This window comes from Rhinopithecus roxellana, chromosome 4 (genome assembly GCF_007565055.1).
Source record: "Rhinopithecus roxellana isolate Shanxi Qingling chromosome 4, ASM756505v1, whole genome shotgun sequence".
NCBI lineage: Eukaryota > Metazoa > Chordata > Mammalia > Primates > Cercopithecidae > Rhinopithecus > Rhinopithecus roxellana.
Window position 1 is genome coordinate 128404780 of NC_044552.1, and position 16549 is coordinate 128421328.

General features: G+C 33.1%; 1 protein-coding gene across 9 annotated transcripts in view; it reads left to right on the forward strand.

Moving 5' to 3' along the window:
- PTPRK (protein tyrosine phosphatase receptor type K) overlaps positions 1–16549 on the forward strand; it is a 571158-nt gene that overhangs the window by 444097 nt on the left and 110512 nt on the right. For all 9 annotated transcript variants that reach the window (XM_030929049.1, XM_030929051.1, XM_030929050.1 and 6 more), the window contains exons 9-11: positions 426–535; positions 1946–2147; positions 5657–5762. In XM_030929049.1, coding sequence (XP_030784909.1) covers positions 426–535; positions 1946–2147; positions 5657–5762 — 418 coding nt within the window. The remainder of the gene's footprint in view (positions 1–425; positions 536–1945; positions 2148–5656; positions 5763–16549) is intronic.

A 16549-nucleotide genomic window follows, 5' to 3' on the forward strand; every position in this document is an offset into this window, starting at 1 on the left:
TTAACTTTGTTTATGGAGATTCTTTGGGGCATTCACATAATCTTCAAAAAAATCTTTCAGGGAAATACAGCTCTATTCTTGAAACAAATTACAAATAAGATCTTCATGTCATTAGAGGTATACAACAGAGAAAACTAGACTACATAATTTATGCAGCTCTCTAAGGTGACAGAATATTCTTTTGAATAAAAATAACTTTGCATTTCTACATTTTCTGCATCAGAACCTTATAGATTTTCTTTAAATTCCCATATATCAAAGTAAAATCAGAGAACTAGTCATATAGTTTATTTTGTTTCTAAGGACACATTGTAATTTATTTTTCTTTATATTTATTTTTAATCCTGTTTATCTAGCTTATCTGATTTACTTTTTCTGTTTCTCATATAAGCATTTTCATAACAAAAAATTCATGTGTTTTGTAGTGCCTGGTCCCGTACCAGTAAAATCTCTTCAAGGAACATCCTTTGAAAATAAGATCTTCTTGAACTGGAAAGAACCCTTGGATCCAAATGGAATCATCACTCAATATGAGGTACTGGGAGAACAAGGAAGTTAATTGAAATATGAATTGGAGGAATAAAAGGGAGAAAGAAAGGAAAAGTTAGAGGGAAATATGGAAAAGACGTAAATGAGGATTAGGGGATTAAAATCATTATTCTCCTTTGTTTTAATTTACAAATTCTTTGATTCCAAAATTAAGCATCAAAATAAATAAGTATTTTGTATGGCATCTAGAATTTTCAAATTCTTAAAAAATGCATGTTTTTGTTGCTGTTTTTTTGATTTAGGGAAGCAGGATAGTCATTATCAGATATGATGGTTATAGTAATAAATAATCACATATTTAAAAACCCTCATTTTCCTTTTTATAAAATTAAGAAACTCCTATCATACTGTGATTTAGGAGAAGTCATTGAATTTCAGTTGTTTCAGAGTAAGGAATAATATCCAAAAAGCAAAACAGATATTAAAGCTGACTTTTCCAGAGCTTCATTCCAGCTTTGAATATAAATCATTATCTTTTCAAATATGAGAAACTAAAAAAGAAGAAATGAAAGAATCATTTAGATTACACAAATGTGTAGTTCTGTTCCTACATAGCGTTGATTACAGCATAAATGCTTACATTTCTAATGGCTACAGAGTGAATTATGGAAATAAGAATCACTAGTGCAATGTTATATTTTCCAACTGTGTTTGCATATTTGAGTACTATTTACATGAAATTTGTTATATAACTTGAACAAAGTATAGAATATGTTAATAATAAGGCCGGCCGCGGTGGCTCAAGCCTGTAATCTCAGCACTTTGGGAGGCCGAGACGGGCGGATCACGAGGTCAGGAGATCGAGACCATCCTGGCTAACATGGTGAAACCCCGTCTCTACTAAAAAATACAAAAAAAAACTAGCCGGGTGAGGTGGCAGGCACCTGTAGTCCCAGCTACTCGGGAGGCTGAGGCAGGAGAATGGCGTAAACCCGGGAGGTGGAGCTTGCAGTGAGCTGAGATCCGGGCACTGCACTCCAGCCTGGGTGACAGAGTGAGACTCCGTCTCAAAAAAAAAATAAAAAATAAAAAATAATAATAATAATAATAAAAATTTGTTGAACACTTTCTGTGTTTCATATACATTAAAGTATATAGCTATAAAATTTTTTATGTATGCATAATTTATTGTGTTTTTTTTTGGTGGAAGAAAATAAGTGTATATTGGTTTGATCAGATATAACTCCAGGTATATCTGTAGATAGGTAGATGATTGATTGATACATAGATAGAACTTCAGCATGACAGAAATAACAAAATAAACATGAGAAGGAAAAGAAAAAATTACCATTGACTCCACATGGATCCCCTTGCATACTGCCTTATTTATAAAGAGTCTATTTACAATTTCTTATGATGGATACCAGATCGGTAATAAATGTATTTCTTAAAACAGATCAGCTATAGCAGTATAAGATCGTTTGATCCTGCAGTTCCAGTGGCTGGACCTCCCCAGACTGTATCAAATTTATGGAACAGTACACATCATGTCTTTATGCATCTCCACCCTGGAACCACGTACCAGTTTTTCATAAGAGCCAGCACAGTCAAAGGCTTTGGACCAGCCACAGCCATCAATGTCACCACCAATATCTCAGGTATGCAAATTAATAAATTACAAATAGGATTGATTATGGCATTGGTTTATAATGGCACATCCTGGAGAATCACATATAAACCAAGTACAGTTCATCTTGCTTGTCGAACCTTTAATATAGTTATGCATAATTGAAAGCACTGGAAAGAATTATTTGAATATGAATTATATGTCCAAACCAAAATGCATCTGAAATAGTCACTTTTGATTGACAGTGGTCTTAAAAAATTTATGCTAAATCTGTATTAAAAATATTTTAAAATTCATTATAAATCCTAATAGATCTTATGATACTTTTGAGGAGTTGATAATTATTATGGTGTCAGACCTTTACTCTAAATGAATGTTGTCAAAAAAATGGTAGAAGATCCTTTCTCTAGTATTATAGTACTATATATACCTTGTTTCTGTTTCATTTTCCCTGACACTATGATAATTTTAAACAAATATGGGCTTTTCTTTCACACTTAAAAATCTTACATAAATACATGTAAGTTTCAGAATGGGAACATACAGGAGAATTTTAGGTTGATAAATTAAACTTTACATTCTATTGTATTCACAGTTGCATGGTTTGTATTTGACTAAATTGTTTACAGAGCTTATTTCTCCTTCAGTGCTATCATCAGTTAAACCTGATTAAATTCTTGCAAGGAATTAGCTTTGTAATATGGCCTAAATCTGCTAAAGCTTACATAATGTTTTTTCTTATTTAAGATTACTAAAATAAATACATATTGTATATGTAACTGAAGAGTTAAATTTGAAAAATAAATTATTTAAAGGTCAGCCACACAATGTAGAAAAGCACAAATTTTTGACTTTGTAAATTCTTTTTGTTCATTTATGTTCATTTTTATTATAGTTCTACATGGCAAATATTAATGATACATCATTAATACCCATAAAATATGTCTTTAATTTTTTGAATCTATACCATTTGCAGCAAAAGAAAGTCATATACTTTCCAAATTATTTTGAGTCTGAAATGTTATTTGCAGATGTGTTGAATATAATACAAACTTTACAAATTTATACCATGAATAAAATTAGCTATTCCATTATGAGTTATAATTCCTTGGAAGAACATTTTGTTTATCTTAATATTCCAATAAAAAACATTTAAAATATCATCCATTATATTATAAAATAATAATGTTTTAAAATTGCAATTTTCTTTCCTGAGAACATTACAAATCATGAATTTAAAATGTGAATTGAATCACTTTACCAGAAAATAGGACTTGGTGATGTTACAATGTACTGAGATAGGTTTTCTACCCTCTGGAATTAGCAGTAGTGCTATAATTGAGTAAGATCTTTCAAGAGAGACAGCTACAAAATTTACATAAACTTACAAAACTGAAAACAAATGTAAATTTTTGAGAACCATAAATGTGTTTGTGTGTGAGTATGTATGTCTCTCAAGGCTCAGATACTGTGTTTGTGTTGAACATAAAGTTTATAAAAAGGACCAGAACATCCTTCTGGTTTTTTTCATTTAATTATTCAACTTCAGTTTCACATGTATTAACCTAAGTGCAATGAGTACTTGATTGTACTTTAAAAACTTGGTTGCAATCACGTTATGTTGAGAACAATTAGTAATCACATTAAGATTAATAAAATTTATGGTTAATGTGATTCTCAGCATTACTTGAAGTTTTCAGATAATTTATTGTTAAATTTATTCCCTGAGTCCAGTAATTACATTGCTCAGTATTTAAAAAGAAATAATTTAAATGACAGTGAAATCGAGTTATTGAAGGCATAGTGGTTGGGGGAATTATTGATATACACACATACATTCACATACACATATATACACACATACATACTACATATTGTGCATGTATTATATTAATATTTGTTGGGTTTGCTTCCTAAAAAAACTGTCAGACAATAATCTCTTTCTAATGTCACTGCTCCTTTTCTTCCATCTGGACAGTATTTTAAACAGATTATTGAAATATCTTTCTAAGTGGTATCCCTACCTTCAGACTTATCCATCTTCACTGTATTTCTACATCTATCTTTAATCCACAGATATTTCCTTCTTAAATATTTTCACAGTCTTGTATCTTATAATCAGCGGGATGAAGTCTAATGATCCACTCGGTGTTGGCATTCAGGGTCCTTCTTTGCATGACTCCTCCCATCCTCCACTTCTCCCCATGAACCCAAAGTTCCCAGCACAGCCAACAGCTTATAGCTGTTTAAACATACCATGCCCTTTCACATTTTGTTATCTTCAGATATTCTGTTTCCTCTCTCAGAATTTTAGTTCATCCTTTCTCTTCCTGATGAGTTTTTACCCTTCTTTTTAATATTTGGCTTAAACATCATTAGACACCCTGAGCCTTCTGGTTTCATCATTCCACTGCCAATACTAATGTAAAAAGTGTGACCCCCTACCCCCAGACCATCATCATCAACATCACCTGAGAAGTGTCTATAAATAAACATTGCCAGGTCCCTCCCCAGAAATACTGAATCAGAAACTCTAGGAGAGAGGGGCTATAATCTCTGTGTTAGCAAGCCCTCCAGGTGCTTCTGATCATACAAGTTTGAGAACCACTGTTTTGGCAAATGGTCTTCCACTTTTGTCCCCTAACATTTTGCTATAATTTTTTGGTTTTAAGACTCTTTTCATAAAATGTGAATTCCTACTTTTAATTCTATAAATATCAGAGATATGCTTTGTCTTTATATTCATAGCATTTCTCATAAAACTTGGCACATAGTATATATTCAGTAAATGTTCAACAAATGGATAGAGATAATGCACACATTTCATTGAGTATATACTTCTTAAACAGCTTTCTACATGGAAGTCATCCAAAGCTATTTGAAGTAACTCTCCCCCTCAAGATCCCAGTCCCCAATTAAGCATTATCAAATATTGTAAAAATTTATAAATTTATTATTTTCAAGAATCTGGCACCTAATATCCCTGATGAACAAAAACTAAGATTTCCATTCTCATTCACCACACTTCTTGATATGTTTCTCTTGTGATCAGAGTTGTGAAAAACATTAGGATAAGAATACTGGGTCTTTCTACGCTGTAAGATCATAAATGACACTGTTTCACCAGGCAGCCCTTGACCTCAGCTCCTGCTGTTCATAGCTCCTGATCTTCATTATGTGACTCCATAATCACTGCTGCGGAATCTTCTCGGTTACTACCTTCCCTTCCTCCCATCATTACTCACTTGAAGGTCTCAGGAAACTAAAAGGAGAGCATCTTCACAAAATATTTGGAATGTGTGTCATAAATTGCCAGATTATTATTTAAATTTCCACAACAAATCTTGATTTTCTAGCTTTTGATGTTTTAAGTTCCCAGAGTTGAAATTCATTTGGAGATGTTACGCTATAAAACAAGATACGTTATAGATAATTAGGTGAATTTTTTTTTCCTAACTTAAGATCATCTCTTCATTCTGACCTATAATATATTACTATAAATTAATTGAACCTTTTTTTGTCTCATTCATCACTCATCAGCTCCAACTTTACCTGACTATGAAGGAGTTGATGCCTCTCTCAATGAAACTGCCACCACAATAACTGTATTGTTGAGACCAGCACAAGCCAAAGGTGCTCCTATCAGGTAAGAGGAGAAAACTGCAGTAGTTCTGCATTATCCACAGGTATATACATCCCAAGACGCCCAAGTATGCCTAAAACCAGAGAAAATAACAAACCCTATACAGACTGTACTATGTTTTATTCTATATGTGCACACCTGTGATAAAATTTAATTTATAAATTCGACACAGTAAGAGATTCACAACAACCAATAACTAATAATAAAAACAACTATATAATAAAAGGTGATTGTGTTCTCTCTCTCTCAAAATATCTTATTGTACTTACCTATTTTTGGATGAGTTTGACTGTAGGTAATTGAAACACAGGTAACTGAAACTGAGATATAAGAAACTGGGCGGGCAGGGGGAGGGATTTTTCTTTTTCTATAAGAGTTAAAGAAAAAGGAATCAGGGGGAGAAATATTTTCTCAAGGTTACTTAGCAGCTAATAAAGTGGCTCATTTCTAAGAGACATTCATTGGAGAATTTCTGTCAGGAAAGTTTTATTTTTGTTTAGTTTAGTTTGGTTTGCTTTGGTTTGTTAGTTTTTCATTTGGACAAAGCCTGCTGACAGACCTGTAGTTAAGAGCAAAATTCTAAGGGCATTTTTGAGATATTCATGCACTGAACCATTCACCTCTCTGTGCAGTTTGACTTAAGAGCATTGCCCTTTTCCCCCCGTCTAGTCCCATTTCATTTCACTTCCTCTCTTGGTATCTGTGTTGTAAGAGCTTTGAAGATATTTGTCAGAAATAGAATGAGAAAATAACTCCTGTAAAATGCAGTAAATCAGTTATGAATAATTTCATATGAATGATTGAAAAATAAGAAGCTTTGAGGAAATAAAAGCAAAATAGTTATAACACATGAAGCCTATGGGACCTTTTAATTCCTGAATTGTTCCTTATCAAGCATTCCATAGTAAACTGAATGTTCAGTTTGCCATTTTCTTTATCTTCAACAGTAAAGTCTCATATTATCTAACATCCCCATCTTTCAGAAAATTGTGAGCCATGTGGTTTTTAGGAACTGAGTCAAATTGTTTCAACCATTTTAATTTCTGCACATTTGTAATTAGATGAATATCCAAAACTTAAACAAGTTTCCATTTGAAACATGTGATTTTGTGGACATTTCATTATCAAACTTCTAATGAGAAATAAATAAAGGCACAGAAATCCATGTAGGCACTTCATACTTGGTTTATATCAAGTCGTTTACACATTCAGTTGAAAATAAAACTAATCTTTGTTCTTTGTGTAAAAGGTATACATTTGACTTCATGAGCGCATATTAGCCATTCAAATAACCAAAAACAATCCTGTATCACTGGAAATGAAGAAATATTTTTTCTTAATTTAAAAGAATGTATTGATAAAATAATACAAGTCATAAAGGAAACTCTTGAGTCTTGTCTGGCTAAAAATCATGAGAACACTATACCAGAGAAAAAGAGATGGCTGAGGGGGTACTTATAATATAAACACTTATGAAACACTGGCTACTTGAAAATTCAAAGTAAGTATATAGTGCTGTTCATGAATCAGTGATCTGTGAGTGAATCTGATTGCTGATCCAAAGTAGAAAGAGAAAATGCCTGCACTTATCTTTTTCTATTGACAAGTAATCAGAGTCATTCACATGTTCTTACCTGGGACAAAATTTACTTTTTAGGTGTTCAGTTCTGTTACTGGTGCTTAAATCAGCTACCAGCTATTTGCATTTATCTTTTAAAAGTTAGATATTTGGGTGAATTCAACTTTATTTTGTGTAAGTTGCAAACACAGCATATTTTTTATTATTTTTGCATAACTGTACTATATAATGTAACTTACATTAACTATTTATTCATTTAATCAATTTTTTTCACAAACATTGATGATCATTTATTATGCCAGTCACTGTGCCAGGTATTGTAAATCAAAAATAAAATGACCACAACAAAACACAGAATCTTTGCCCAGGTTTGTCATAGACTATCAGACGTGGCTGCAGCCTTGTAAATCCTTTGCTCATAGCTGATGTTCAAGAATTTTGTTAACTTAATATGTTATTGATACATGTTTGTAAATTTAAAGTCTTTTACTTTATTACCTTTATATAATTTCTAATGACCAATTAGAAACACTCCTCTTTGTATTTGTTGGCAAGATTTTTGAAATTTTCTGGAATTGAGCCAGTGACTGAGAACTTCAAATTATATATTGTTGGAGATTAGAGCTCAGAAAAATAAATTTCAATCCTGGAATATTACAAGAAGAAGTAATTTAATAATAATATAAACAAATAACAGATTTTTTTGAAGTGAATGTTACCACCAGGAAGATAAAATCTGCTTTCTAACTAACTGATAGGCTAATCCCACCGAGTCCATCTTTAGTTTTTGTAATGACTTGCCCAGTTCACCCACAGGTGGGTGCCAAGTGATGGGACCAGACACGTCTAGTCAAGTAATCTGACTTCAGATGAGCCCTGCCTCCTTTACCTTCTGAATCCTTCAGTCAGGTAGTGCTGTCTTCCTTTCCTCTGACCATATTCCTACTTTCGGTCTCCCTACCAGCAACTGTAACCTTATCATGAGGCTTATCTAATCCAGTGCCTTAATTTTTTAAAAATGAGGATTCAATTTGATGTAATCAGTTTTCCTACCTTGAATTTATGGTCTGGTATCTCAAATCTTTGATTGGATTCCCATCACTCACTTCAAATGTACTTGAAGCAATTTTACTTTCCAGTCAATTTTTTCTTTGTTTATGTCAGTCTATCAAAATCTCTTCTCTGCTAATGTTCGATGCTATTCTACTCTGTGACCCTTCCCCCTGCCACCCCTGTTGCCTTCCCAAATAAACCAGAATTACATATTACCCAACTAAATCTTCTGAGAGCATCCAGGAGTTAGCTTACTGGCTATCATAGAACCTAAATACTGAGTTCTGTCCTTCCCTAATTATAGCATTACTAGCCTCTACCATTTTGCATTTCACCATCTATTCATCCTACCTCCAGTGGAAATATGTATTCTTTCTGCTTGGTCTTCCTAATATCAAACAAACTTCAGTTCTACAATCGTCTGTCATAGCAACTAGGAAATCTTGTTATACAGAGTTAGTTTTATTAGGAAAGCTGAAATCGGCAATGGTTTCTATAAATTTGTTGATTTAATAGCATTCTATATTTGCCAGGAGCTGAGCTGCATACTTGAAATAGAAGTCTTAAGGCGAATAGTATGTGCACCCATGTGAGTGGTAGACTCCTAAATTAATGACTGGTAACAATGATGTATGGTAAGTGCAATCATAGGAGCTAGAAAATGTGGTGCTAGAGCTGAATTTGTGAGGAGAGGAAGAAATGAGCATGGCCAAGGGTCACTTGATGCATGTACGAATTGCAAATAGCTTAGGTCATTGAGAGTGAAGGGTCTGTGGGAGAACTGACAGCAGCTGATGCTGGAGAGGTGAACAGGGAACAAAGGGAGAGGCTGTTTAGTGCCAGCCCCAAAACTGAAGGTGGGCACAGAAGGACCGTAAGCAGAAATGACCATGGGCAGTTTTACATTTTTAGAAAGCTCACTCTGATAGAAACATAGAGAATGGACTGGGGATAATCCAGAAGGCTGGAGTAGTCCCTGTGAGAAGTGCTAATGGGCCATATTAAGAAAGTAGCAATGGAAATGCAGGAAAGGCTGTGCCTCCTACATAAGGTTTTAGATCAGTAGAATGTGAAAAGCTTCGTGGGAAGAGAGTTTTCAGTGGAGACTTTAGGTGAGAGAAGATGGTAGCTTTTATATTTGAAGTGATAGCAGAGCAAAAAGACATCTCAGAATTCAAGGTTTTCTTTTTTGAGGTTATTAAGTGATAACAAACACTTTAGTATTGCTACCCAAATCAAAAAAGTAATGGTCTCTCTATGAAAAGAGGGGTTATTTTGTAAATTTTGTCTACCTCACCAATATTTTCACCAAGTTTTAATCTCTAAGAGATCATGGTGTTTACATAAGAAGTAATGACCACAGTGAAAAATCCCGTTCTGCAAAATGCAGCACTAAGTTTCACCAACCACGTTGTCCTTCTGTTACCCATTGCAGCCTCCCTATGCTAATGTAGAACATGTGCGATGCAGTGCTGGCAAGTATGGTTCTTTGACAAAATTAATTTTTGATTTTATAATCCTTCTAAAAACTGAAAATTGTTGCCTGACTTAAGTAGAACTTTGAATCTCCTTACCAACTTTTTGAGATCTATCCTTACAACTGTCATCACTTGACAATCATTACTGTATTCAAAATGAATATCGTCTACATTTAGAATCAATTCCCTAGAATACGTAATTCCTTTTCTTTTTTTCTAAAAGGTTTCTTCAAAAATGAATTAAAATTCTAACCTGGGGAAATATAATTACAAATTATAATACATAGATCATCCCATTTATTAAAAGATTGACCCAATGTAGCTGTGTTTTCAAAGAATGAAAATAACAGCAGCATATTGTAAAAACATAGTTTCTCTGTGGTGAGGCTGTTCATTGTAAAGTTAATAAAGGAATATGTATTGTATTTCAGCATTTTCCAAATAGAAACGCTACCAATTTTGAGCTGCAGGAAGCTACCCATTCTAGGGTTACTTTGATTTATGGAGAACATCTAATTTGCATTTCATAACATTAAGCACCACCTATTTAGTTTGATAATTAAAATATAGTCATGAAATAAAGTCAAAACCACCATTTCTTCCACAGTTAAATTAGGAAAAGAAATTATCCGATATTCTAAGTTCACTGATAGCTTAACAGACAAATGTATGTTAGGGTTGTATGTCTTCCTTGGGTCACATAGCTTTAAAATTTGGGGCCATCTTCATCCACCTGCAGAATAGTCTGTTTCATTACATACATTTAAAGATATCAAATAGTTCTGACTTTCCTAACCACTATCCTAACCTAGAACTTACTTGAATTCCAAATAAAACCATCTTGAAATTTAACCAGAGATTGAAATAATCTTTTTGCCCTATTTTATGGGCATAAAGGTCATATGGTCCAATTAGATCAAATAGATGTTACTTTAATTTATGTTTATTCTCTAGAATCATAGTAGGTAGAATTGTTAGAATTTTTCTAACCAAAAATAGGAGGAGGTATGCCCTTCTTGTTAAATCTTCTTTCCTGTCTCTAGAATTCCATAGTCCCAACCCACAGCTTGCTTATGACCTTATGAGAAGCCCTGGGCCAGACCCATCCTAGCTTAGCAACTCTCGAATTCCTGACCCACTGAAGCTGTGAGATAATAAATGTTTGTTGCTTTGAGCTACAGAATTTTAGAGTAATATGTTATGCAGGAAGAGATAATACATGTACCCACGTAGTATAAATATTTTCTTTCTTCAGATTTCTGCCCAATGGATACTTTATCACATAGGGATTTCTTGACCAACCCATATAAAGTAGCACTCTGCATTCCCATCATTCCCTCTTTCCTTTAGCCTGATGTATCTTTCTTTAGAGCACTTATCCCTTCTTGATGTGTGTTGGTTTTCTGAATTTATTTTTTTATTTGTATCTCCCCACTAGCATGTAAACTTCATGAGAACAGAGACTTTCACTACTATCTTCATTATTTTAACCTCAGTACTTAAAATAATGCATGACATGTAACAGATACTCAATAAATATTTGGTGAACCAATGAACCGGAGCTAAAAATAACAGCTACATTCTGTAGTAAGCTTATAATCTGCTAAAGAAAAGACATATACCTAAAAAACTATTTATAACAGTATAATACCAAACATATTTGTAATGTACCATGTTGGTACTTGTAATGTGCCGCGTTCACATACTGATGTATCATATAAGCAATAAATATTATAAGACGGCAATGCTAGGCCTTTTGTTTTTTCCACCCCAGAGTTTTTGAGAATACTATTTATGGTTCTGATCAATGGATCTTTTTCATTATAATTGTTGTCATTGTGTTAGGAAAAAGATTAAACATGCATCCATGTGATTATGACTTCTACCCCCATGTCGCCCTTCAATCATCCTCACTTCAAAAATTACTCCATTGTCTTTAGAAGACAGAGTACTGAGGAATGAGAGCATTAAATTAAAAATACTGTCTACTGTATGTATCACATAGTCTCTTTTTGAGTTAACGGCAAAATCCCCTTATCCATTTTCTTTCTTAGTCTTACAACTAAGGGGAAATTATATGATGAGAAGTCATTATTTGGCCTCTCTAAAACCAAAAAAAATGACTACATACCAATGTTTAATCAAATTAGATTACAAATGATCCTCAACTTTTGATGGTTCAATCTATGATTTTTCTTTAAAATGATGATGCAAAACCATTGAAATTTGAATGTACTTCAAATGTTGAATGTTGATATTATCCTGTGCTAGTGATATGTAATACATGAGATATCAAACACTTTATTATAAAACAGATTTTGTATTAGATGATTTAGCCAACTGTAAGGTAATGTAAATATTCTGAGCACATTTAAGGTAGACTAGGCTAAGCTATGATGTTCAGTAGGTTAGATGTATTATATGCATTTCAATTTACAATATTTTCAACTTGTAATGGGTTTATTGGGACATAACTCCATCATAAGTTGAGAAACATCCATATAATATAGTAAAATATGTCATTTTAATTTTTAAAAAAATAAGGAAGTCATATTTTGTGTATTGAATGAAGATTCATGATACCCATATATTGATTTAACATAATTTAAACTTACAGAAATATTTTTGAAGTTTATTAAAAGGAATGGGGAATATATGAACTATGTGTAGAGTGATTAAAAATATTATGATGACTTTGGAATATTTTTAATTACTAAAGTACTGAGCTCACATAATATTTAGATCTAGCTAGAGTTTAGTACCATTAGGTAATTAGACAACCAGAAGAATGAAGAAGCACAAGCCCATTTCATGTAATTAGTCAACTCACTTCTAATGCGATTTCTTATTTCTTATTTCTGTCTTTTACTAAATTTGTATTGATAAATAAGAAAATAATAAGGACAGAAACAGATTTAAAAATTGGAAACGTGATTAGAGAACAACCTCTCAGATTGAACAATGAAGTAAAGATAGTTTCTTTTAAACATAGACTATTGTGACTTTTTGTTATTTTTATAGCTGTTTTTCACTAAATGTAAATACTTCTTAAAGACTCACCATGATTACAATTGATCTCTGTATGAGTTATAAAAATGCCTCTTCAATGGGCATGAAAAAAGGTAGAAATAGATACACAAAATGATGCATTCAGAAACACACCTACTAAAGACTGAGCCCAACTAAGAAGAGTAAAATGCCACTAGAGGATTTTGAGGGATACTAGTACAAGGAAAGGTACTTTTCATATTTTCAGTATCCTGAAAAGGTAGCATGCTGAGGAGGTCCAGAACGGAAAGATAGCAGTACAGCAGACAGGTGTGTATCAAGATTTTAAACTGAAGGGGTATTTCTGGGTGATGTTATAGAAAAGAAGTACAATTTCAGTTTGGTTTGGGTATAATAGCAAAAGAGAGTATGAGAGATGACTTTAAAAGACTCTGAAGATCTGCTTCTGGGTAGCTGTCTCAGTCATTTTAAATGCTTACCATGGACAATCACAGGTTCATAAGTGGACAGAGTTTAAAAGATCGAGACCATCCTGGCTAACACGGTGAAACCCCGTCTCTACTAAAAAATACAAAAAACTAGCCGGGCGAGGTGGCGGGCGTCTGTAGTCCCAGCTACTCGGGAGGCTGAGGCAGGAGAATGGCGTGAACCCGGGAGGCGGAGCTTGCCGTGAGCTGAGATCCGGCCACTGCACTCCAGCCTGGGCGACAGAGCGAGACTCCGTCTCAAAAAAAAAAAAAAAAGAAAGTATATATTTTAGTTTTGTTGTTGTTTTAAACTGTATCAAACTTGAGAAGGGCAGAAAGCATTCTAAAAATGGTAGAACACTAGAAATTTCAATAAATAAAAGTGAATATAAGGTCCGTGAAAGCCAGGTTTTTTTTGTTTGTTTGTTTGTTTTAACCTCTCTGTCCTCAGAGCCTGCATGATAACTATTAAATATATAATTGTTGAATGAAAATGAATTAATGGATACAATGTCACAGGAAAAATGGTAATTAAGAAAATTCTTACTCTTCAAATAATGTTCAGGATTTTTCAGGTGAAAAATGTACTTTCATGAAGAAAGAAAAAAAATATATTGGAAATGTCCTAAGCAAAAATATCAACAGAAAAGGCAAAAGCGGTGTATTCATTTCACAAACACTTAAATGCCCATTATCCTATTTGAAACCACATATTCAAGTGTGGTTTCAAATAGGATAATGGGCATTTAAGTAAGTATAATATGTGAAAATGTAATGGCTATTGTATCAGCTCTTGGAGTTAAACATATTTGGGGTTAAAAAATATCTAGAAACTGAGCTGAATGTTATATCATGAAGACGTTTCTCCTGGTATGGGTGGTGGTAGAGTGGGAGAGGTATAGAGTGGGATGATCAGGTTATCTCCAACTAGCTTTCCATCTAATGTCACTCATCGTGCCAAGAATGTTTTAGAAAGTATGCTTGGAAGCCAATTCTCAGAAGTCTTTTTGTATGTATATGTCTTAATCTGCTCAGGCTGATATTACAAAATATTAGGTGGCTTAAACAAGAAATATTTCTCACAGTTCTGGAGGCTGGGAAGTCCAAGATCCAGGTGCTCTTGGATCTGGTTCTTGATGAGGGCCCCTCTTCTAAACCTAATTATTTTCCAAAGGCCTCATCTCCAAATACTATCACTTTGAGAACTAGGGTTTTAACATGAATTCTGGGGGAAGGGAGCGCAAATATTTAGTTGGTAACACTATAGTATAAAGTAGAGAATGAACAAAGTGAGGCTCCTGGTTTAAGTTTTAATGGAGCTCAATTTCTCTGCTTCAGTTTCAATAGTAACAAAAATATAATACTTCATTTCCGTAATGACCATTCAAAGAATAAATGCATAATATTGGTAAAGATATATAAGATTAAAGTGCATTGCACTGTAATTTATATTTGTATATATGTGGAAATCATTTTCTTAATTTATTCTTTTTGAAACAAGCATGTCACTTGTATTTTAGAACTTATAAAATTGAAATAATTTATCTTTCATTTCATTGAGAATAGGGCCAAATCTGAAAGTTCAACCCAAGGCGTTGATTTTTATTTTCTATGGGACCATACTTAAGGCTCTTTCCCAAGGAGCCTATTGCACCTTTTCTTCCTTCACTCTTCTCCAACACTGGCAGTTTACTTTGCTCCTCATAGATCTGAATAGACAAGCTGTCTTGCATGAAGTATCCTTAATTTGTAATGTAGAATCTCTGTCAATGTAATAGAATTAGTTAAGATTGAACATTCACTAGATTTTCTGTTTTTTTTTTTTTTTTTCTAGAGGTATGGGATCATTAATGAGGAATCTATTTTTAAGGATTAGATTAATGATTAACAAGGATAGGTAATTATCGTTATTATTCTTTAGGGCGAGAATATAAGGTTACATTTGTTTGGAGAGCATGTATGAGGGAGTTTATATGCATATGTGGATGCATCCACAGGACAGGAAAATGTATAATATACAAATATGAATTATAAATTTAAAATAAAACATAGCATATGTCAGCTATGATCATTCTCTTCTTTCTCCAGGGCTATGCTTATGTATTTTCTATATCTTAAAATTGACAAGCGCCTGCTCCATGGATGCCTCAGAGACCATGCATCTTGTCAGTAGCATTCTTAGAAGCTTAGCAACCCAACTTGGCAAAGGTATAGGGAACGATGCAGCACATATAATTTGAAATAACATAGACTTCTGCCTTGCTTGCTCAAATCTCAATTTCTGACATTAATACAAGTTCTGTTCGCTTTTTATAGGAAACGAGATGGATACCAAGCTACTGATTTATTAGCAATATTTTAATGGAAAATGGGAGCTTGAATAATTAGGAAGAAAAGAAAATCTTTATCAGTTAAATTATGATTTAACTCTTTCTTTTGAAGTCCTTTTGTTTAATCTATGAAGATCTTTTATTTGTAGGTATAAGAGTTTATATTAAATTAGAATTTTATACCAGAGTCTAAACTGTTTTAATTTTCATAGACACATGTTCAGTATCTCTCTCTCTCTCTCTCTCTCTATATATATATATATTTATATATATATACACACACATATTTCTCTATTCCCCTCTCCTTCTCACTCCCCTCTACCTACTCACCTCTTTCTTTTTCATGGAAATCTTTTAAAGAATATATTCTATTCCTCCTGGAGATCCATTGAATATCAATATGCAGCCCTACATACAATTTATGTTCAACTTACATGAGATACCACATATATTTTTCCAGAATTTTAGGAATTTTAAAACATTTTAAATTATATTTATAATATATAAAATATAATTATGTCAACTTTCATGGTAATATTTTACTTGAAAAAATTTTAACCTAAAGAATTTTCTACTAAAAAAGAATATTATTAATATACCAGTTTCAGAGTTGTTAAAAAATATTGGTAGAGATCAGGGGGACCCTTTATTTTAAATTTGCCTTTTGGTTGTTGTTGTTGTTGTTGTTGTGTGTGTGTGTGTGTTTTCTCTCTCTCTCCTCTGTAAAGTAATTGCAATTATAGAAAAGTTTTAAGACTTAAAGATATGAGAAGGTTTAGGTTAGAGCTTTAATAGGCCAAATGCCATCTGTTTCTACAATTTGTAACATTTTATTATTAACAACTCCAGAAGAAGGAGGCGGTCTATTTCGGTT